The following is a 24,537-nucleotide window of genomic DNA, read 5'->3' as shown; positions in this document are numbered from 1 at the left end:
CGCACATTACAAAGATTGAGAAAAAGCAGTGCTGTCGGGGATGTGGAGAGAAAGGAACTCTTATTCACTGCTGATGGGAATACCGTCTAGTCCAACCTTTATGGAAAGCGATATGGAGATTCCTCCAAAAGCTGGAAGTTGAGCTCCCATACAGTCCAGCTATAGCACTCCTAAGGATATACCCTAGGAACACAAAAATACAGTACAAAAATCCCTTCCTCACACCAAATTTATTGCAGCAGTGTTTACAATAGACAGACTCTGGAAACAGCCTAGATTGCCCTCAATGGATGAATGTCTAAAGAAACTGTGGTACATATATACAATGGAATATTATGCAACTGTCAGAAGAGATGAAGTCATGAAATTTTCCTATACATGGATGTATATGGAATCTATTATGCTGAGTAAAATAAGTCAGAGGGAGAGAGATAAACACAGAATGATCTCACTCATCTATGGGTTTTGAGAAAAATAAAAGACATTTGTGCAATGATTCTCAGAGACAAAAGAGAGGAGGACTGGAAGATCCAGCTCATGACTTGAAGCTCACCAAAGAGAGTGATGGGTGCAGTTAGAGAAATAAAAAAAAAAATTCTGTCATGACTTAGGGGGGAAGACATTGATGGGGTCAGAGGCAATAAACTCAGCCGGCCACTTGAAAAGGTTTTTTAGGGTGTGTTTATTTTTTTCCCGTAATCCAAAATAGTTGCTCTATTCTTTTACCCAGCCTTTGAGACCTTATCAGTAAGGATCAACACCCAGAAATCTTTACGATTTTGGTTTGAGATGAGTCAAAAATTTGAAAGCTGAAGAAAGTTGTTTAAGATTTTTTTTTTTTTTTTTTTTGGTTTTTGGTTTTTGGGCCACACCCGGTGGTGCTCAGGGGTTGCTCCTGGCTGTCTGCTCAGAAATAGCTCCTGGCAGGCATGGGGGACCATATGGGACACCGGGATTTGAACCAACCACCTTTGGTCCTGGATCGGCTGCTTGCAAGGCAAACGCCGCTGTGCTATCTCTCCGGGCCCTGTCTAAGATTCTTGACAATGATTACAGCCTAGTGTGGGGGAATCCAAACAGTGGTTATTTTCTCTTTAATTTAAATATAAAATTATGAATGAAACAATGGTAAATTGGCTTCAAATCTTAAATGACACCATGTGAGTTGAATCAGGGGATGAAACTGGCCAAATTTCAAATTCAACTTCTAGGACAAATCATGTTTTCTACAGACTGTATCTTCTCCATTGAAGTACATAGTTGATCAAATTTAGAGTGAAATTACATTATTTTTCATTGATTATTTTCAGGGACACCTGCAAAGATATAAAAAGAAACCCCAGGTATCTGGATCATCCATTTCCACTTGCTAAATGAGCCCCCCTTCCTGTCCCACTCCACGTCTCCATATTTGCTCCATGACTCATTGCTTCTTAGATCACATTTTCTGAACCAGAGCAGAGAAATCGATTATCTCGCACAGGCTTGTAGACATGCAGGAAACTGATTGGTCATTAACCTCTTCTCTCTCCTCCTGGGGCTTAGGGAAGGAATCCCAAGGTCTTGGTGGATTTGGAGAGAGTGTGGGTAGCACAGATTTGGAAGAGCAGAGGGATTTTGTGAGGGGTCTGTTTGTTTCTAAACCTTTGAACCCTGGACTTTCAAATTCAGAAATATTCCTCTCAACAGACCACCAAAATCAGGTTTTAAAGATGAGTCCATGATATGGATACTATTATGCTGAGTAAAATAAATCAGAAGGAAAGAGATAGACACAGAATAGTTTCACTTATCTGTCAGATTTAAGAAAACTAAAAGACAGTATTGTAATAATACCCAGAGACAATAGATATGAGGGCTGGAAGAACTGGCCTATGATATGAATAAAGCTTACCCAAAGAGTAGTGAGTGCAGTTATAGACACTACACTAACAACTATCATGACAATGTTAATGAGGGAGAGAAGTAGAATGCCTGTCTTGAACATAGGCCGGGGATCGAGGAGGAAGGAGATGGGGGGCATTGGTGGTGGGAATGTTGTACTGGTGAAAGGAGTGCTCTTTTTATGGCTGAAACCGAACTACAATCATGTTTGTAATCACGGTGCTTAAATAAAGGTATTATTTAAAAATATGAGTTTGTGAGAGACAATAGAGATGAGGGCCAGGAAGACCAGTCCCTGGTAGAAGATTTCTGCACAGAGCAGGAGTGCAGTTAGTGCAGAGAAGGGAGCACCAAGAAGATAGTGACATTTGGGAATAATTACTCTGGACAAGAACTGAGTGCTGAGGGGAGGGAAAACGATAGGCATGACATCCTTTCAGGAACAATATTGCAAACCACATTGTCTAAAAGAAACAAAAAGGAATAGAGAGAGAAAGAGAAAGGGAGAGGGGGGAGGGAGGAAAATGTCTACCCCAGACTCAGGCAGGAAGGAGGGAAGGAGCTTAAATTGGGGGCATTGGTAGCTGGAAATGCGCACTGGTGAAGAGTGTTGGACATTGTACAATGGAAATTCAGTTGTAGAAAACTTTATAACTGTGAATATAAAAACAACTGCATTATGAACAGCCTTGTAAACTTGATGTTTAAGTAAAAGTAATGAAAAACAAAGATGAGCCTGTGAAACAAGGATTCCAAATTGGTCACCCGATGACTTCATCTATCAGCTAAGCCACAGGTTGGGTTCCTCTGGGCATCCTGCAAACACCAGCAGTGCATCTACCATATGCTGCATGAGGGAACATAACCTGATGTTTATTGCTCTAGTGAGCTGACATGGGGGTCCACAGAGGCAGAAGCCAGTGCTGGGCACTTGCTTTCCTGCACTCGCAGCTCAATAAAAATGTAAATATTTCCCAGGCACACAAAACATATTCCATAGCCATAATAAATCTGTGAACATTCTCAGACTTGATTCTAGAAATTGTAGGGCTGTAGTAGCCCATGAGAAGAGGACTAAGTACATGGAGAAGACTATTCATTCTCTCATCTACGCGCTACTCAGGGCTTGGCACAGATCTGTTGTCATTCCTGGCACAGCTCCTGTACCAGCTTTTATTTAATCAATCAGAGCCTCTGGGCATTGGGAGGAGTCCTTCTGGAACTCTGATAGATCCAGCCAATGCAAGAGGGATTTGGAACCACAGATAGAAAATGGTATTTTTATTTAATGCTATTTTTATTTTTTAGTTATTATTTTGGGGAGCTATACCCAGGGGTGCTCAGGGGTCACTCCTGGCTCTGAATTTAGAAATTACTCCTGACTCTGTGCTTAAAAATTATTCATGGCAGTTTTGGGGGACCCTATGAGTTGCTGAAGATAGAACCTGGGTCAACTGTTTGCAAGGCAAATCTCTCCCCACTGTGCTATCTCTCTAAGCCCTGGAAGAAGTTTTCTTTTTTAATTTAATTTAATTTTATTGAAACCATTGTGACTTATAAAGTCCTACATAGGTGGGTTTCAGATATACTGTGAGTTAGGGCTAATCCACCACTAATGTTCCCTAAGTGCATGCCATACCACCTCCCCAGCCCCTCAGCCTGCCAGTATACAGGCGCCTTTACAGTTTAGATTGTTAAGAGTTTGAGTCCTTTGATTTCATTGTTGTTGACTTTGTCTTGAATATTTAGTTCTGAACCTCTTTTATTTTTTACCAATGCACCTGAGCCTACTTGGCCCCTGGCCACCATTCTTTAATATTTGTGTTTCATTCCCTCCACTCAGTTTCTTTCCTTCTTCTTTCTATACTCTGGGACCAAGAGTGTTTGAGACAACTTCCATTTAAACCATTGCATTTCTTTATGCAGTTATTCTAAATACCACATATAAGTGATAAATCATTTTGTATTTATCCTTATTTCTTATGCCTTATTTCATTTGATATAATTGCTATCAGTTCCACCATGTTGCTGCAAATTGCATGATGACATCATTTCTTACAGCTATGTAGTATTCTACTGTATATATGTACCACATCTTCATGATCCACTCGTCTATTATTTGACATCTATGTTGATTTTAAGTCTTAGATATTGTACTGAGTGCTGCAGTGAATAGCAGAATGCACATATCCTTTTGGATGAATTTATTTTTCTGTCCTGGGGATAGATACGTAACAGAGGGTTGCTGGGTCATATGGAAGCTCAATTTTGAAATTTCTGAGACCTCTCCATACTGTTTTCCACAGGGGTTGGGCCAGGTAGCACTCTCACCAGCAGTGGGTAAGAGCTCCTTTCTAACTACATTACCACCAACAGAGAATGTTCACATTATTTCTGATATATGCCATCCTCACGGGTGTAAGATGATAACTTATTGTTGACTTCAGTTGGATTTCCCTAAGATGGTATTTAAAAAAAAAGCAGCCAATATTGCTTCTGAAACCTGTCCTGCAGCATTACCTAGATTTATGGCCATGCAGGTGTTTTGTCGTGTGGGAGTGACACCAGATTAGCAGGGCGGAGGTGACCGGGCGTGTCCCCTCCCTGACCCTCCTGGAGGCAGCCAGTCTGCTTGTCCTCAGACCTGTTTCTGTGGCTCTGCAGGCCTAGAATCCACAGACCTGGGAGACCTGGGAGCTTGCACAACCGGCTCTGAAATGTGCAAGGTCCACAGGAAAAGAAAAGAGGCTTGTTCAAAAATTTTCAAGAATTTCAAGATGGTGACAGCAGTGACTTCCACTTGGCTGGGTGCCCGGGTATGCATCAGTTCAACGTACAGTCCAGAGCATCTGGCTGCAGGAATGCAAGGGAGGCAGGCTGCCCTCTAGCGTTGTGAAGAAAAATCCTTCCAATTCTTTCTCTTTAATTGGGCAGGCCCAGTTAGAAGGAGCCAGAGCCCAAGACAATTCTTTGTGGATACTGATAGAACTTCATGTGAGGATCATTTGCCCTCCTTGCCTTACACAGCAGAGCAGCCCTGATAAACAAAGATGCAGGAATAAATGAGAAAACTTCTGAAGTCCTTCTAGTGGCAAAAGTTCAACCTTTTGATACCTCTGGACCACATACAAGACTCAGGGCCAGCAAGTACAACCCAGGCTGTAGGACAATGGTTTTCACACTTCCTCCAGCTGACAACCTGCAGGCAGGGAACTACACTGGGGCCTGAAAACCCTGAAGGCTAGTTCATGCTGCTGGCTTTATGCCAACCAGCAATTTGCAGGCTGCTGGTGGGTTATTCTTATTCTTTTTCCCTCTTTCAAAATTAGAAATGGTTCTGAACATTCTAAAAGAAAACCCTGGAGCAAAACATTTTAAACCATGACTAGTGACTGCAATAGACACCTGGCTTATGATTCTATTATTTTCTTGGAGGGGGGGGTGCACACCTGGCAGTGTTCAAGGGTTACTCCTGGCTCTGCACTTAGGAATTACTCCTGGTGATACCCCGGTGGCCATATGGGATTCTGGGGATTGCCCCAGATTCATGGGTCTGCCGAATGAAAGGCAACTGCTCTAACCACTGTACTATCTCTCTGGTCCCAGTGGCTCATAATTTATTACAAGGACAGAGGTGGACAGACCAATAGTGCAGCAGCACTTGCTCTGCTTGTGGTAGACTGACATTTAATCCCAGGCATTCCATATAGTCCCCAGCAGTGATTTCTGAGCCTTCAAAGAGGCAGGAGTAAGCAGTGAGCACAGCTGGCTGTGGCCCCAAAGCAAAAACAAATACAAAAAGATAAAGTAACTTTAGGTTTTAGAAGAGAAGCTGAAACTACCTCTAATCATAGCTGGTTCATTTCTGGGTCTTCTAGGGGGTGGAGTGGATTCCTGTCTCATCTTTGTCTCAGAGGACACAGTTTAAACTTATGGAAGAGGGAGGATGGATGCAGATTTTTTCCCCATGTTTTTGGCTTTTTTGGGGGGGTGGAGGGTGGCTACTCTTCAAGATGCATGAGACATTTCTATGAAGGTTTCAGGTCTTTCCTTCGTTCTTTTTTGATAGGCCCCAAAGCAGACAAAAGTTATTGAATCAAAGAAGAAACATGTGATTAAAAGCTGATTTAAAGGCTCAACTGAATAGTTCCTCCACACAGAACCACTCTAATCATACTTGGCCATTTAATCAAGTTTATTAAGCCTTCCCCAGGCCCCTAAGCCAGAGACTGTATATGGTCTGGGTTCTAGATGCTAAGGATATTCCGTATCCCAAATGAAGAGAGAAAACAAGGGAGCACACCTCTCTATTTCTTCTTCTTTCTGTGCCTGTTTGCACTTTCCCCCTCAAACCAGAACCACAGTTGATATTCTTTTCTTTTCTTCTGTAATAGTCGTTTATCAATCCAGGGAAAAGAGAGCCGGGATAGGAGGGAAGCAGAGTTAGAAAAAAGGAAGTCCATGGATGGAAGCTATCCCCATGTCTCCTGCACCCAGTTTCCTTAGGTGAGAGCATTTCTGGGTGTCCTTATTCCCATCTGTTCCAAACACTAACTCTTGGGGAACAGTAGTATCATGCTCCAGTACCAAAGCAAAAAGAAATGAAGAAAGAAAGAAAAAGGAAAAAAGAAAGGAAAGGAAGAAGGGAAAAAAGAGAGAAAGAAAAGAAAGGAAGGAAAGAAAAAACGAAAGGAAAAAGAAAGAAAGGAAAGGAGAGAAAAAAGGGGAAGGAAGAAAGATAAGAAAAGGAAAAGAAAGAAGAGAAGGAAGTAAGAAAAAAAGAAAGAAAAAGAAAGAAGAAAAAGAAAGCAAAGAAAGAAAGAAAAAGAAAGGAAGAAAGAAAGAAAACAGAAAGGAAAGGAAAGGAAAAAAGGAAAAGAACAGAGCTCAGTGTGTCCAAATGGGTCAGCTGAGATGGTCAAGTTCCGATATCCTGGTCCAGTCCAGGCGGCAAAACTGAACCGAACCCCACTCTGTTGAGTTTCTTGTCTCTGAAGTGTGCGAGGCTGGGGGCGCACTGTAGATGGAGACCCCTGCTTCGGGTGGGCAATTGGGTTTACAGCCTCCTCCAGGCGGGACTAAGCCCTAAAAGTTGGGGGGCGGGCCGCGCCGCAGGCCCTTCTGCCATAGACCAGGGGTCCCCAAAATACACCCGGAGCCCAGCCTCCCTCTCCCCGACACGTGTCTGGTCGCAGCCCGGGTTCCCTCACCGGAGCGGAGCAGCTTCTCCGGCCCGCAAACCCGGCCGGCTTGTGCTCGGGGCTCACCCAGAGGGCGCGCAGGAGCGGCCGCCGCGGTCCGGGAAGGATCCGGGACTGTGAGCTCCTGGGCTGGGTCAGGATCGAGCAAGACGCAGTGCCGCGGGTGCGGCCCGCGATCCGGGATCCGGTGTGATTTGTGGGTCTCGGGGAACGGACACCGACCCTGAACCGCGCCCAGCCAGTCCCCTTAAATGGACCTGAGTCTGGAGCGTGCCAGGCACGCTCCCTGCTGCCACCCCACGCCCTCTGCAGCGGATGGCGATCCAGGACTCCCTCCAGATGGAAAAGCACGCCCAGCGGTTGCCTCTGAAGTGGGACTCCAGCCTAAAGTGTGGGGAGCACGCTAGGAGGCTCCCAGGACCTGGAGGACCGCGGGTTCCAGGTTCCATCATCCCCACCCTGTCAACCCCACACCTCGGCTTCTGGCTTCTGGCTGCCTCTCCCTACACGGTGCCTTTCCCGCTGCGCGCTCTGCAGCCCCCTAAACCATTGAGGACGAAGGCGAGAGTCCCCACTCCCGCTACGCAGGGATGGAGGAAAACGGGGACCCCCTGGCACTAAAGGCGTGGGGGTCCCGGAGAACGAGGCTCTCTGAGCCCTTCCACTTAAGTATAAAGATAGTGCCCGCTGCGCTCCGACTAGCGGTGTACAAGAACCGGTGTGCTCCCGTCTCCCAGATAATGGAAAACAGCCGGGGGGAACCTCCAGCCACCCCCGCAGCCGACTTAAGGGGTGACCGGGGTGCCAAAGGCTCCATGGCGCTACTGCGCTTAGGACCCTAATCTTTGGGAGGAAAGCTAGAAGGCTGGGGGAGGCGCCAGGAGCTCCCCAGAATGTGCCCTAGGCGCCCCACCGGAGTGGCACGGAGGTGAGGGCGCGCGGACCGGGAGGAGGGAACTCGGGGCGTCGGTGGGCGGAGGCCGGTGCTGGGGGGGTCGGATTAAGGGGGGAGAGGCGGGCCCAGGGGCCCCGGCCGCCCCCGCCCCTCTCTGTGTCCCTCCTTCCCTATGTCCCTCCCTCCCGCGCGCGCGGCGGCCGTGGCCACGACGCCGCCAGCTGCCCCCGAGGCCCCGGCGCGCAGCTCCCGGAGCGGGTAGCAGCGGGGCCGGCCAGGCGGCGGCCAGGAGGCGGGGGTGCTGGCGGCGCAGCCCCGCCGGGCGCCCCGCGAGCCGGCCCGATGTGGCAGGAGGCGATGCGGCGCCGCCGCTACCTGCGGGACCGCGCCGAGGCGGCGGCAGCGGCGGCGGCGGCGGGCGGCGGCGGCGAGGGTCTGCGGCGGTCCCGGGACTGGCTGTATGAGTCCTACTATTGCATGAGCCAGCAGCACCCCCTCATCGTCTTCCTGCTGCTCATCGTCATGGGCGCCTGCCTCGCCCTGCTCGCCGTCTTCTTCGCGCTGCGCTTGGTGAGTGGCTGCCCAGAAGGGGACCCGACCCTGCTGCTCCAGGCTGCACTCTCTCTCTCTCGCACCCGCAGCTCGGGCCTTGGCACTAGAGGGTGGGGGACAGAGAAAAGTTTCCCGGAAAGGCGCTCTCAGTCTGGGATGAACTTGCCAGGTGCTCACTCCGGGGGTGCTTGCTCAGCGGGGACCTCGGGGTTCCCCCTTCTCTGCGCCCCCTTGGGTAAACTCCAAGGCGCTCCCCGCCTACCCACTCGGGAGCGCCCGCGCGCGCGCAAGGGGATTCGTGATCTCTTGGGGCTGGAGAGCTGCGTGGGACCTTCCCGGCTGGGCTGCCTACATTGAAGCGCCCAGCGGAGGAGGTTCCACGGGGGGAAACCGGCCCTGGACGCGTCTTGACTTCCCCTCCATGCTGTGCGTTCGTGGGGTTCGTCCCGCGGAGCACGGGGCGAGCGAGACTGCAAGTCCGGAGCCTTTGCAAGGGAGCTTTGCCTTGCTCTCCTGTTTGCCCCCAGAGAGGAATGTGGGGACACGGGTCTCCTGTAGTTTATGGGTTGGGGGGAGGGGGGTTCTTTTGCCACAGGGCACAGAATGAGACTCCGAAGGGTTGATGTCAGTTCGCCAATGGATTTTTTTTTCCCCTGAAGTCCCTGGATGGCTCCACTGGGCAGGGAAGGGAAATCTGGATATAGTGGAGATAGTGGTCAGCAGCTTCTTGCTGTTTCTCTTCTCTTTTCTCTTCTCTTCTCTTCTCTTCTCTTCTCTTCTCTTCTCTTCTCTTCTCTTCTCTTCTCTTCTCTTCTCTTCTCTTCTCTTCTCTCTCTCTCTCTCTCTCTCTCTCTCTCTCTCTCTCTCTCTCTCTCTCTCTCTCCTCTCTCTCTATTCCCCCCCCCCGGAGGGGTGGCACAAACTTCTGCCCCTCCATGCTCTGCGTCCCCAGCGCGCATCGATTATCTAGCAGGACCCTGCGAGCAAACCGGGGGAGCAGGAGCGGGAAGAGGCGCCAGGAGTGTTGATCTGAGGATGCCACCACCACCAGGCGCTATTTTTTTTTTTTAGCTTAGAATATAAATAGGCACCGTATTTGTGTTCCCCAGCCAATAAATGCGCTTTCGCTTTTATTTCACAAAGTGTGCAAAATAGCTGGCCTTGGCATTTGGCAATGGGTGTCAGCTCTCCCCGGCCAGATGGTGCTGGGCTAGTGCGTGGAACCCTGGTATCCTGCTGGCTCTTGCAAAGAAATGGCTGCCCCTCCCTCCTCATCCTCCTAATTCTGTTGTCTTCTGCTGGAATTAGGGAAGAGGAGAGCAGGGACCACTAGGGTAGAGATCTCTGAGTCACTCGGCCCTCATGCACGGAGAAGCCTCGCCCCCTGAGCACTTGCTTAGGTTGCTCCAAGGCAACCTTCATCGCTTCACTTTGGGGGTCATAAAGCTCTGGTGGGGAGGCCTCGCTCCTTCTCATGGCAAGTGGCTCTCGACAACCATTACCTTTGCTTGCTCCTCTTGAGGGGATAGAAAACATGTCAGCTTCGCTCGGGACAAGTCCGCCGCCAAGGGCATTTGTGCCTAAGGTTCTTTGGCGTCTGTAACCCAAACCCTTCTGACTAAATGGAAAGGAGGGGCAGGTGATGACTATTTATAGCGCCATTAATACACTGAAATCACTGGTGACATTTCTGCCTCCCCATTACTGCCCACGTCACTTGGGTTTCCAACCCAAAAGGAGGGGTTTGAGAGTTTCTGAGACAGCCCAGCTCAGGTTGAAGGGGTGTGTCTGATTTGCCTAGACTATGCTTTGTTTATTTTTATTTCGGGGGGGGAACACACTCAGCGGTACTCAGGTTTCACTCCTCGCTCTGCAGGCATCACTCTTAGTGGTACTAAGGGTGCTGGGGATTCAATCCCGTGCATCTGACTTTGACTTTTGTGCCTTTACTGTTTCTTTCTGCAAATCTTTTAGGTTTCATCTCGAATGTCAATTAATGGTGGAGGGGTTGCCTTTAAAAAAAAAAGTCTCGGGGCCAGAATGGTGGCGCAGCGGTAGGGCATTTGCCTTGCATGCTTGCATGTGGCTGACCTAGGACAGACCAAGGTTTGACCCCCCAGCATCCCATATGGTCCCCCAAGCCAGGAGCAATTTCTTAGTGCATAACCAGGAGTAACCCATGAGCGTCACTGGGTGTGGCCCCCCCAAAAGTCTCCATCTTAATCTTTTCTAATGAATTAATCATTTCCACATTTGCTAAATAATTTTATTTTATTTTCATTTTTAATTAATTAATTTTGACTTTCTGGGCCACACCCAGCAATGCTCAGTGGTTACTCCTGGCTCTGCACTCAGAAATCACTCCTGGAAGGTTTGTGAGACTATATGAGGTGCTGGGGATCAAATTCGGGTCTTCCCTGTGCAAGGCAAATGTCCTACCCACTGTGCATCGTTCTGGCCCCTGGCTAAATCGTTTTAAGCAGATAAAAGCCCATTTTCCCCCTTGGCAGAAAGATAGGTCAGCAGAGGGTCCCTAATGCAAAGGAAGGGGTCTTATTCTTGGCAGTAGTTGTGCAGGTTCTGACTGCTCTGGAATGTTCTAGAATCAGAGAGTGAATAGCTGGAAGGTCCCCTTTAGGGGGGCGTCTAGGGGATCAGGAATGAGTGACAGGTGGATTGGAAACTGGATCCCCTCTAACTGGGAGCATTGGATAATTGTTTCCATTTTTTTTCTGGGTCATCAACAGTCTTGAAATGCTCCAAGAACTGTGCTCCTGATGGTCAAAGATAGAAGGGGCTTTGTAGCACCTCATTCCTGTGGAGAGAGCTGAGAGGAAGGTTGTCCCCAGAGAGATGGAAATGACTCTGGCTGGCACCGCTTTCTACCTTCCAACTCTTCTCCAGAACAGTGAGGCCCTGACAAACTCAGGAGTTGGGAAGATCTATTTTTGCTGCCTGAAATCTTGGCCCGATTCCTTCTTGCCCTGAATCTGCCCGATTTTGAATTTCCTGAGACTTCCACCAGTGTTTGTGGTAGACGGTTATCTTCCCTCATATCTATAATTTCTTGTAATATTGGTATGACAAAATGATTCAAGTATCAGGTTTATTTTTTAAGGTTTTGGTTGTTGCTTGTGTTTGTTTGGGTTACTTACATGTTTCTGCATGAAGGCATTTGAGCTCTATTATTTAAAAAATGTAAGCTTTGTGTTCACACACTAGGCCCCAAATTGGCTTTATTCACAAACTGGATTTCACATAATTCTTGTGTCAGGTCATGATGGCACTTAAGTCAAAGTAATTGTCAAAGTACTTTCCTCATCCTAAAAAAATAAATCCCAACTTGGCATTTCATGATCTTGCTTTATTGCTTACTTCCTACTGGTTGTGCTATTGCTCTGCCCTTGATTTATGATTATAAATCAAACTTCTATAGCTCCACCCCCATATTTTCTGATGACTCTCAAGGGGGCACCGAACATCAAACAGCACCAAACCTGATAACACACTAAGTTGCACCTATATGAACATCCCCATGAGAAAATGGCAATGTTTTTGTTTGTTTTTTTGGGCCACACCTGGCGGTGCTCAGGGGCTACTCCTGGCTCTGTGCTCAGAAATCTCTCCTGTCAGGCTCGGGGGACCACATGGGATGCCAGAGATCAAACCTAGATCTGTCCTGGGTCAGCCACACTCTACCGATGTGCTACTACTCCAGCCCCGGAAAGTGGCATTTCTAAATTAGGCCTACCTAGAGATGAACAATCTCAGCTATGAATACAAAATAAACCAGCAATGATAGTACATGGTAATAAGAGATGTGAAAGACATCTCTCTAGCTCAAAAGATCTTATTTTACGTAATGTTTCTGATAGCTACTTGCTTATATTTTGGATACACCTGGCAGTGCTCTGGGCTTAACTCCAACTCTGCTCAGGCTTCACTCCTGGTTGGGCTTAGGAGTCCATATGGGGTACTGTGGATTGAACAGTGTTCAGTCTCCTTCCTCACTGGACTATCTCTCCAGCCCCCCAACAGTGATGCCCAGTTCCAGTTGATTGTGATCACTCTTTGGAAGGTTGTCCATTCTTCGGCTGTGTTGGGGCTGTGATGGTCGGTAAGATGAGAGAACTGGAGATGGTCAGAATCTGCTGGCCTCAAACCCTTCCTAGGACAAGACCTGTGCTTCCTTCCAGCTTCGCTGAGCTTACCAGGTGCCTCTTAGGCACACCCCTGGGTGGCCTCTGCCACACTGCAGGGGTTCCTTAGCCCTGGTTCACTGCTTTGTGCTGGTGTTAGTGGCCCCGAAGGGCAGAGGGCACACACATGCTCTCACCCCAGCTCTCTACCCCAGCTCGTTGTCTCCTCTTAGAGCTGTGGCTCCAACTGCAACCAGCAACCTTCTCTGGGTGCTCGCCTGCCTGTGACCCTGGGCATTAGCATTGTGGGTATCTCTTGACAGGAAGCTTTCTTGGGAGCTGGCACATCTCCAGAGTTCTGAACTCTCTTACAAAATGTAAGCCTTGTGCTCACACACCGGGCTTCAATCTGGCCTTAATTCACAAACTGAATTTCCCTTAGTTCTCAGGTCAGGCAGCTTAGCTCTGCCTGTTTCTAATAATCTTAACCACGGCAACATAAGTGAAATATATGGGAGGACTTTTCCTTGCAATTACCAGGAAGATCCTCAAGACTCTTGGCTAGCACCATGAACCCCATGATTATTGGGGAGCTAGCTGTCTGTCTCACCTTTTAGGTTAAGTGTGATTAATTGATGACAGAATTTCTCTCAGCACATTCAGGCCCTGAAAAAAGTGACTTTACGGGTCACTTGGTATTATTGTATTTGTGCCACAGATTGGTATTGGTATTTTTATCACAGAAGGTCCTTAATGGTGAGGTTTCCTGTGGATGTATTTCAGGCAAAAACTAAACAGTGCTAAGATGTTAAGGATCTGATATGAAAGCAAGAAAAGCATTTGCATTAGAGAATCAATGTGGTGCTGAAAACTGGTTATTTAAAATAAAAAAGATTAGAAGAATCTCTATTAGTGAAATAGGACAGCCCAGGAAGATGCCTACTAGGCACAGATCTGGGTTCCGCACTCCTAGGGACCTCTACATCTCTCCAAGGGGGATCCCTGAGCACAAAGCCAGGAGTCAGCCCTGAGCACAGTCAGGCATGGTGCACTTGTCCCCAAATAAAGATAGAAAGAACATGGAGGGCTTCATTTTATCACACCTTGACAGGATTAACATTTTCTAGCACTAACATTTGGACATGTTATTTAGATCCAAATTACTGCTCATTTGGTGTTAAGTTACACCTAATTTTACCCAAACAAATATCATCCCTGGTTCCTATGTATCTATTTGTTTACAACTTGGTTTTACCTCAAAGAGATTGTCTTACATATAAATATGAATGTGACTGGCTCAGGATAGCCTGAGCTATCTGAACTTATTCTGTTCTTATTTACCCATCTGGGGAAGGTTTCTGTACTCAATAAAAAAGATAGTTCTGAGGCCAGAGATAGCATGGAGGTAGAGCTTGCCTTGCATGCAGAAGGATGGTGGTTTGAATCCCGGCATCCCATATGGTCCCCCCCCCCACCCCACCCCACCCCCGAGCCTGTCATGAGCAGATTTCTGAGCGTAGAGCCAGGAGTAATCCCCTGAACGCTGCCAGGTGTGACCCAAAAATCAAATAAATAAAAATAATTAAACAATAAATAAAAAAGATAGTTCTGGCAGGCAGTGGGCTTTCCATATGAGATAGAAGATTATCAGATATACGTGTTTTATTCTCAGCCTGGCCTGGATTATTTCATGCTCAACTCTTCTCTAGACTAGTTCATCTGGGGTTGGAGATACAGCTTGTGGGCTGATTTTATAATTTGGATCTTCTGAGTTTCCACATTGTGAGCTTTGTACCAAGACTGATCACCCGATACTTCCCACCTGGTTCTTTGTGGTCAAGCTAGGATCTTGACACCCACCATGCAGTTCTGTTTGGTGCTTGAGGTGTGCATGGGAGGTGAGCACAGTTCCTGTCTGGTGGAAGGGGACCAGATTTAGCTGGGGCCTGGTGTGCACTGGAAATCCCTGAGAAGGAAAGGAGGAGAGGCTGGGAGGAGATGGGCTTTACAAGCCTGCCTTTGGGAGACTATCTTTCTCCTTAGAGTCTGGAACCACACTACACTGAGGCAGGTATAGACCCTCCAGATTGACTTGTTAAACCTCTGAGCAGCTTTATCTCAATGAGCAACCTCAATCCAGGGCTCTAAAGGACTGTGCCCAGAAGGAGAAAAGATTCACTTTCCTGATTGCTAATTGGGGTACAGAAGGCCCCAAGTGTGTCTTGCTTTAAAAAATAAAGTGCTGGAGCAGAAGCTATAGCACATTTTGCCTTGCACACAGCCAAACTAGGTTCGATGCCCGGCATCCCATAGGGTCCCCTGAGCCTGCCAGGAATGATTCCCTGAGTTGCAGAGCCAGGAGAAAACCCTGAGCACTGCTGGGTGTGGCCTAAAAGCCCATAATAACCCAATAATAAAATAAAGTAAAAATAAAGGGTTTGAGATGAGGATTTTCCATTCTTTATGCGTCTGAAATATGGTGAGTGGATAATTGATCGATTAGAAGCCAAGGAACATGGAGAACAACAGGCAGGCTCCTGCGAGCAGTTCACAAGGTGGTTATTATGGCCTCGGAAGAACCTATAAATAACCGCAGCACCCAGGTGGCTGTCCCCGCTGCCTCCGATGGGGATTGGACGTCAGGAAGCTGTGGATTGGGGCGGCTGCTCCTTGTGACAGAGCCTTACTGTTACTTTCCTCCAGGACTGGGCTTGTCGGAGGAGGATCAGCTGGGGCTCAGAGAGGTGTTACCCTGCTTTCTTCTCTCAACCACTCTCTAAAGCTGAATGATGGTGGATGTGCTTTACATGTTCTGATTTATTTTATTTTACTTTATTTTGGTTTAAAGCCACACCCAGAAATGCTCAGGGGTTACTCCTGGCTCTGCTCTCAGAAATTACTCCTGGCAGGCTGAGGGGATCATATAGGATGCCTGGGAGCCAACCTAGGTCAGCCACATGCAAAGTAAACCCTCCCCGATGTTCTGTCACTCCAGCCCCTTCACTTTATTTTTTAAAAGTAAAAACTCAAGAGCCAAATCATCAAAATTTTAAGGTACTAGTGATCTGGACACATGGCTAAGAAAAGAAAGTTATTTTTGGTTTTCATTTTATATTTTTTCTTTTAATATTTTAATATGCAGTTTTCACTAAGTCAGCATCTTTTAAATTTTTATTAATTACGTTATTTAAACACAGTGACTACAGGTTATTCATAATACAGTTTTATTTTTTACAATTACAAAATTGTTCCATGGGTTGGAGCGACAGCACAGAGGATAGGGTGTTTGCCTTGCATGCGGCCAACCTGGGATGAACCCAGGTTTGATTCTCAGCATCCCATTTAGTCCCCTATGCCTGCCAGGAGTGATTTCTGAGTTCAGAGCCAGAAATAACCCCTGAGTGCCTCTGAGTGTGGCCCAAAAACAAAGGAAAAAAATGTTCCTGATTGAATTTTAGTTATCCAATGTCCAAAACCTTTCACCAGGCACATTTCCCACCACCAATGTCCCTAGTTCTCCTGCCCTCCCTCTGCCTTTGGGGCAGACAATTTCTCTCTCTCTCTCTCTCTCTCTCTCTCTCTCTCTCTCTCTCTCTCTCTCTCTCTCTCTCTCTCTCTCTCTCTCTCTCTCTCTCTCTCACACACACACACACACACACACACACACACACACACACACACTATTTTAAACTAGCTCATCACCAGAACCAGTAAAAGCATTCATGTAAACATCCAAGGATGAAGAAGTCAGGTGATGTGGGATGAGAGTCTGACCCTGTCAGCGACCTGAGACATGTTTTCAGAATCTGATGCCTCGTCCTCTCATGTCACTGGCCTAGCAGCTTCACTAAACACACATAATCGCATTTTTCAGATGTGGACTTCAGCCTCTTGGAGCAAGGTTTATCCTTTGATTAATTGGATTAGTATTTGACTTTGCAGTGCTGTCTTCTTTGATTTCTGCCTGGTTGGCTTCTGTTTTTACGCTGAAATAAACCCTGTGCCTGGGTCCTAACTCGAATATCCTCACTGGCATATTTGAACCTCCCCCTACCCATTGTTAGGAGCCAACTTCATATGCAAAGTTAGTCTCATTTTCTGGCACATTCACACATACATCCTCTGTGGGAGCATATTAAACATGTCATAGGTGCCCACTTCGTGGTTTTTCTCTTGTGGAGACTAGATTTTCCTCATCTTTTGTTCTTTGTTTTGTTTTGGGATCTCACCCAGTGCTATTCAGGGATTACTCCTAGGTCTGTGCTCACAGGTCTGTGCTCATGGCTCTATGCTCAGAGATAACTCCCGGTACACACTCCACTCATCTCATAGAGCTTTGGGATTGAACTAGGGTCAGCTGCATGCAAGGCAAGCACTATACCTGCTGTACTCTCTGTTTCTGTCTGTTTCTCTGTCCCTTTCCCCTGTACTGATCTATTATAGTAATTTTTTTCACCCACATTTTTCATGTCAGTATATAGGAGTGCTTGGTGATGGGTATTAGATTGTTGGACCAAACTACGGATTTTTTTGCTGGACATTGATATTTCATGACAGTAGTCTATTAGCACAGGTGGTGTTTCCATTTTCTTGTGTTTCAAGTTTTACAAGTTTCTCCTGCTGTTCTCACTTTTTACTCTAGAAAGATATTTCACATTTGTAGTTTACTATAAGTTTGTTGTTTACTATAAGTGATTTTAAAAAATATACTATTTCTGTTTTTGTTGTTGCTGTTATAAAATAGCATACTATTTTTTACATAATGTTCTGTTATTATAAAACATAATTTTCATGGTGTTTTTAATTGAAACAACTTGCTATCTTTTTCTTTCTCTCTTTGTGGCACCAGGGATCACACCCAGGGCTCTAAAACAGGCCACATTACTTTTACTATTTGTGACTGAAATGCTGATTCTGTAATCATGTTGTCTGAAGGTTAGGAAGGTTTATTTGCTGGTTCTCAAGGTACTGTCTCCTGAGTTCTACTAGGAGACACCCCACCTAAAGCTGGATGTAGCCCCAACATTTCCCCAATACAAATAATGTAAATGTCATCAGGTGTTGGATTTTTATAAAATTGAGGTGGTCATTGATGTGTTAGTTGTTTTCTAGCAAAAAAGGATATTTATTTCTATATAAAAATATAAAAAAATACAAAAATAATATAAGTTCTAATATAAAATAATATATATAATATAAAACAAAGATAATGTAAAGAACAATAACTATAAGTTTTCTGTTATTAAACAATCTATATATTCCCAAGAACTGCTCAGCTATCATTATCTCTTATAAAAGGACACTAATGGGCTACATTCTAATAGTTAGCAATAAATACATTGGTGAAATAAATTTAAAATATTCTGGGATTTTTTTTGTTTGTTTGCTTGTTTGTTTTTTGTTTTTGGGCCACACTCAGAAGTGTGGTTACTCCTGGCTCTGTGCTCAGAAATTACTCCTGGCAATGTTCAAGGGTTTCTCCTGCCTTTGCACTCAAGGATCATTCCAGGCAAGCTGGGGGGGGGGGGGTATTTTTTTCTCAAACTGTATTTTTCTTAATTAAAGTTTTGCCTTCTTTGTGATAAAAGGCACTGAGTATGCCTTCCTTCCAGCCTTATCAATTTTTTTATTATGTTGGAAATACGTCGAAAGAATTTTCTTAGGAAATAAATGGACTCATTATTCTCACATTCTTTGTAGGGAGAGTTTTGATTTCCACATGAATAGTTTTTGTCATAATCATAATGTATAGCTTTTCTGATTTTATTTCGGAGCCAGTTTCAAGTACGTGTTTTTCTAGGACACTTTGCATTTCATCTAGATTCTCATTTTAATGGCATTTACTTGCTAATACAGTTTTCATTTGAACATTTGACATGCATAATCTTGGCTTGGTATTTAATGTATTGTTTTATATGCTTCTTTTCCTATGTCATAGTATCATGAATATGTATCTTTTGATTTCAGCAACCATCCTTTATTCTTTATTTTTATTATAATGTATTTTCTATTGCATTTATTTTCATTCTCCATTATCTAGAGTATCACAACATATTATTAGCTTATGCTATAAAAACAACTCCAAATTTTTAATATCCAAAAAGCTTTCTATTTTATTTGAATGAGGTCTTGTTTGTTTATTTGTTTTGTGGGTCACTCTTGGCTGTGATCAGGAGTTATTCCTGGATCTGAGCTCAGGGATCACTTTGAAAAGTGCTAGGGGGACCATATACCTACTGAGATTGCCACATACCAGGCGGGCACTCTACCTACTAAACTATCTCTCTGGCCCTTGAGCTGCATCTGAAGTGAATCTCAAGAAGACTCAGCCCTGGAAGTTGCTTGGGAATTTGAAAGAAAGGTGTGCTCCAGAATTTGTGTCCTTCAATGGCTCTATGGGTCAGAGAGGAATATTTTCATCCTCTCTCACTTACCTGCTCACTGCTCTTTGGGAGAAGCTCACCCCTGCCTTTCTTTTCTTTTTTTTTTTTTCTCTTTTTTTTGGCTGGAGTAAATATTCTCATCCTCTATTGCTGCATGAAATACATCATAGCTACCAGTGATGAAAAAGTCCCACCACCTTCAATTTCCTCTCAAGTCCAGGATTTGGTCTGGAACGGGCATGACACCCCTCAGTGATAACTGTACCATAAGGGCCTGGTTCCCTGATGGGCTCTCCTGCATATCTGGAGGTCCTGGCTCACTCACCACTAAGCTTTGGTCCCTTCTGTTCTTGGAACCCCTATGTGGCCTCTCTGTGCAAGTACTTGGCTTCCTTGCCATAGTTAATGAGTCCAGGAGGGATCCTCAAAGGTGTATGCAGGGTATTTATTTCTACCGTATATATATCATATATATATATATATATATATATATATATATATATATATATATATATATATATATATATATATATATATATATATATACCATCTATACAATCTATCTCTGATGTGTTAACCCCAGTTCCACTGCAGAATCACAACACTCCTGTTCCAAGGTCTACTCCCCATCTCAGACCCTCTTAGTCTCAGTTCTTGGTCATGTCTCAGTATGTTCCCATTGGGAATTGTTCGATTCCTTTCTTTGCTTCTTTTTGATATGCATAGGACTGAGGTCAGCAGGTATGTAGCTTTGACATTCTCACTCTGAACTCATGTTTTTTTTTTCAGTTTTATAATTTTTTATTATGAATTATGAGAACAAAAGATGCAAAGAAAGAGGATAAGGTAAAGTTACAGTGGAAGGACAATCACCCATAACATAATTATCAGAAGAAGTCCCCTTGCTGATATCTTAACTTTGAACTTTCACCAAAGAAAGTTAAGATAAATAAAACAGAATCCATGTGCAATTACTTTGTCCCTCAAGTCCCCAGATTGTAGCACATTATAATATTTCTTAACAGCACACAAGGCAATCTAAAGCCATCAAACTTACGTAACTCCTTAAACATTAGAGGCATAGTATTTTTTACATTTCCATGTACATGCCTATTAGCTTAAGTTAACCTCAAATTTTAAGTGGGTGTGTTTTAAGGATTAGAGTCAAAGGAGCACAGTAAAAACGGTGTTAGAGTGGCAATTGTTGTTTGCATAGAGTGGCAATTGTTGTTTGCATAGGCCCACCAAAATATGAGAGGCATGGAAAGGAATAGCCTTGGCCTAAATACAAAGAGATCCTACCCCTGAAGTTTCCTGGCATAAGACCAGCTCTAGGCCTCAGGAAAGTTATAGTTCGCTCCAAGACATTGTCCGTAGCGCCAACACACTTATCACACAGTCTCAGTTGTCGGTCTCATGTTTCTGTATTAAAGATTCTGGAATCTGCATGTCCTACATTGAAGTCATGATGTGAAGTGCCTTCTCATTTCACCTCACCATGAAAAGGGAATGCAGGTAGCCCTGTCCTGTAAGCAGGTTGTTGTTGTTAAGTCTTCTCAGTGTTAAGGGAAGTCTCTTTTGAGCAGGACAATGTCTGAGCAGTGGTAGGGTCTTCCGTGGTAGAGGATTGCTTCCAGGTGATGTTATAGACAAACCTCACCATAAAGGGGCAATACAGCAAGCCCTGTCCAGTAAGCAGGTCATTGTTCTTGTTGTCTTCTCAGTGTTAAGGGATGTCTCTTTTGAGTAGATCGATGTCAGAGCAGCTGTAGGGTCGTCCCTGGTACAGGAATGCCTCCGGGTGATGTTATATACAACCTTGGATGTTTTGTAAATGTCTTCTGTAGATCAAGGGGTAAATGGAGAATGCCCATTCTTCTGAGGCCTGTGCCAGGTCTTTATGTCAATGTTCAGGGTGTAAGGTCTCATTGCACTACAAGATTTGTGTGTTCCCATTTCTATTAGATAAGAACTTATTGGTATGTATAGTATTTTCCCATGTTAGTGTGCCTACGCAAACAAGTAATAAAGCCACGTGGTGCTATCAGATATATGGGGGCATAAGAACATTTCCAACAAGACCCATGACTTGGTTCAAACATAAGTATTAAACTGAGGCGTTCTTTCACACCAAATTCCATATTGAGCAGTTCACAAAGAGAAGATAAAAAACATGGGGGGGATCATCACTGTATAAGAAAGTATTTAGCAAAAGTTATAGCAGTCAAAGAAAACACCCATAAAATGTTGAAAAGATATGCGTCATTTTTATGCCTTTTAAAATAGTTGGGTGGGTGTTAACTCTAGGGCACCACTTTGGTCTGTGAATTAGGACTCAACAGTACTTAAGTTAGAAAGGGTAAAAAAGGAGTAATGATGATAGGAGTTAAAGAAGTTAAAGAGAAATATGAACTTATGAAGGGGTATGCAAAAGGGCAGAGTACAAAATGGACATTCTGCATACATAAAAACATAATTCAATGATAGTGAGTACTATTAATGTTTCTTGTGAGAGTACTATTAATGTTTCTTGTGCGCGCGGGGGCAATAGCCCCCGCGCGATTTTGAGAATGTAGACTGGACAGAGATTACCAATGCCAGCCAAAGCTCCTCCTGCTAGACTCCCGGCTCCCAGGAAGGAGAGATCCTTCAAGAAGCTGGGAGACCAGAGGTTCAGAGCCCCACCCAGACCCTCCCTAAGGAGCCGCATGGATAGTGGGGGAAGGCCTAGGGTACCTTCAAGCTCCACCAAGGGACCCAACTCACCGGCTTGCCCAGGCGTGTGGCCCGGGGAAGCCCTGGAGATCTGGAGCAAGGCGGCAGAGGGGTGCTGGGGTTACCCAAGTCCCACACCCCCCCCTAGGCCTGGCCAAGCAGGCCTCCAGCATGGCGTGGGCTTGCCAAACCTTCTCCTGCTAGACCTGAACTCATGTTTTTAATTGTCTTTGGATGAGTTCAAAGGGACAGAATTGCTGGCTCAGATGTTATTTCTATTTTTATCTAATTATTTCTTTTTAGTTTTGGGGTCATACCCAGCAGTGCTCAAGAATGTGGCTCTACACTCATAAATCACTTCTGGCAGGCTCGGGGGACCATATGGGATGCTGGAATTCAAACCACTGTCCTTCTACATGCACGACTAATGCCCTACCTCCATGCTGTCTCACCAGCCCCTATTTTTATGTTTTAAAGAAGCCTTTTTATCATTTTCCATCACAGTCACATGATTTTCATTCCTACTGAAAGGACATGTAAAATTTAGAGTGAACCAGTTTGCTAATATCTATGAAATGACTTGGTAGAGTTTTGATTTTAGATTGTAGAATTGTAGATTGATTGGGGAATAACTGAACGGCTATGTCTTACTACCCATGTATATGGTATATCTTCATTTTTAAGTCTTGATTTATTGCATTAGTAAATTTTAGTCAGAAATTTCTATTCCATTGTATTTTGTGACCCACAAAACAAATAAACAAAGAAGACCTTATTTAAATAAGTGTTCTGATTTAGCATGTAGATAAGAAATGCAGGAAAACATTATCTATGAATGAACAGAAATTCCTGTAGAAATAATTACTACATCTCAATGTGATATTTGGGGGGGGGGGAAATCCAGTGAAGCCTTTTAGGACCATTTGCAGCCCTGAACTACATTAATGCTGAGGATGTCACATGGGCTCATTGCAATAAGGCACAGCCAACACAATCTTGGTGGGACAGTGCAGAACAGGGAAGCAGAAGTGAGGGACTCTCACCTCAGTGCCCTTCCCTGAGTCTAGAACACTTCGGTGCTCTCCCCACCCAGCACCCACAGCCCTAGTACTGCTCTGGCTGTGACAAACTCAGGGCTGTCCCGGGTCAAAACTCTGCATAGAACACAGCTTACATAAAAAGCAGCAGCAGTACTTGGCATTTGATGATTTCTGATTATTCGGAATTAAAAAAAATGTGGTTTAATAACATAATGTTGGGAGAAAAGAATGAAAAATCAGATGAGGGGTTGCCTCATGGGAATGGTTTAAGAAATGAAGAAGTAGTCACTGATAAATGTGTGTGTGTGTGTGTGTGTGTGTGTGTGTGAGAGAGAGAGAGAGAGAGAGAGAGAGAGAGAGAGAGAGAAAGAGAGAGAAGAGGGAGAGATGAAAGTGAGAGAGTGGAGAGTGAGAGGAGAGAGGAAAAGTGAGGAAGAGAGGGAGAGAGAGAAGGAGAAAGAGAGGGAGAGAGAGCCTTCTCACCTCACACCAGGCCTGGCTCTCTCCTTGCTAAAATGCCTCAGAACAGGGTATTTGGATTTGATGGGTTTAATATTTAATCACAGGCATCCTGGCACCAACATTACCACCTCTCTCCTTGTACTCACTTTTCTTCCTATAATGTTTTTCCCATGAAGGGGAGAGGTTTGGGGACACACCAGCATGTTTTAATTAGATTAACAAGGACAACTGTCATGTTCCGTTGGTGTGAGTTCATGCCCCTCCACGTGGTTTCTCTTCTGAATTTTGTGAACTCAACAGTTCTGAGGAGATTAGACATGAAGAATAATGGATGGCTTCATTCTTCTCCACCCCTGACCACTGTGAGGGCTGGAGGGGGCAGACCCCTGTAATCTAGGGTCTGAGATTGTAACCCCTTCCTGCAACTTCCTCCTATCTCACCTGGAGAGGGAGGCCCTCCCATAGCTGGGAGGGGTGTATAGAAGGTAACAAAGGGGTTGCCTCATGACAGAGGAGGAGATTCAGAGGGAGATTCAGCAAAAGAGGCAGCAAGAGAAGCCTCAGGAGAAGATGTGGGATGCAGAGGGGAGAGACAGGATTAGATGCAGGGCAACTTAAGGAGCCTGCTTAAAAGGTTAGCTTAGAAGCCACACATGGTGGCTAGGGCCTTTAATAAAGCTGCATGTCTCCTAACTTCTACTGACTGCTTGTGGGTCATTTCTTCGCCACTACCCTGAACCCTCAGACCCGCCAGATGGAAGGGGGTGCAGGCACCAGGCTGAATGAGAAAGGCCTCACTATCCATCCACCATCATCCACCCCAATCAATGACTATAATTAATTTAATTAATACTTCATGAGGTATCCCTTCAACTCAGGTAGCACCCCAGGCCCCTCCTCTCTATACTTGCAGCGAAACAAGGCAAGAAGGAAGTTTATAAGCTTATGTCTTCTGTAATGAAAGCCCCACTGTCTTGCCTTGACACCCTAATAAAAGATTCTTTTCTGAGGGAGAAGTCTATATTCAGGCTTGTTTGGTGTTGGAGTTCAAAAGGCAGATGCAGGATAAATCACTGTTTGTTCTGTCTCAAAGAAATCCTTCTTCAGGAGAGAAGACCAGCTCAGGACTTTGGCTGAATGACCATCTGGGCCTGCAGCCCAGTCTGGGGATGATCCTACAAGCATACAAGCAGAGGTTATTCCCAGGTCTGAGAGAGAGAGAGAGAGAGAGAGAGAGAGAGAGAGAGAGAGAGAGAGAGAGAGAGA

General features: G+C 45.2%; 1 protein-coding gene across 1 annotated transcript in view; it reads left to right on the top strand.

Moving 5' to 3' along the window:
* Positions 1-8,322: 8,322 nt before the first annotated feature.
* ADCY2 (adenylate cyclase 2) overlaps positions 8,323-24,537 on the top strand; it is a 341,754-nt gene continuing 325,539 nt past the window's right edge. Inside the window, exon 1 of the mRNA XM_049767904.1 lies at positions 8,323-8,550. Within this exon, the coding sequence (XP_049623861.1) occupies positions 8,323-8,550 (228 nt within the window). The remainder of the gene's footprint in view (positions 8,551-24,537) is intronic.

Source organism: Suncus etruscus, chromosome 2 (genome assembly GCF_024139225.1).
Source record: "Suncus etruscus isolate mSunEtr1 chromosome 2, mSunEtr1.pri.cur, whole genome shotgun sequence".
NCBI classification, from domain to species: Eukaryota; Metazoa; Chordata; class Mammalia; order Eulipotyphla; family Soricidae; genus Suncus; species Suncus etruscus.
The sequence above is the reverse complement of the archived record's forward strand: the minus strand, read 5'-3'. Positions and strand labels throughout refer to the sequence as shown.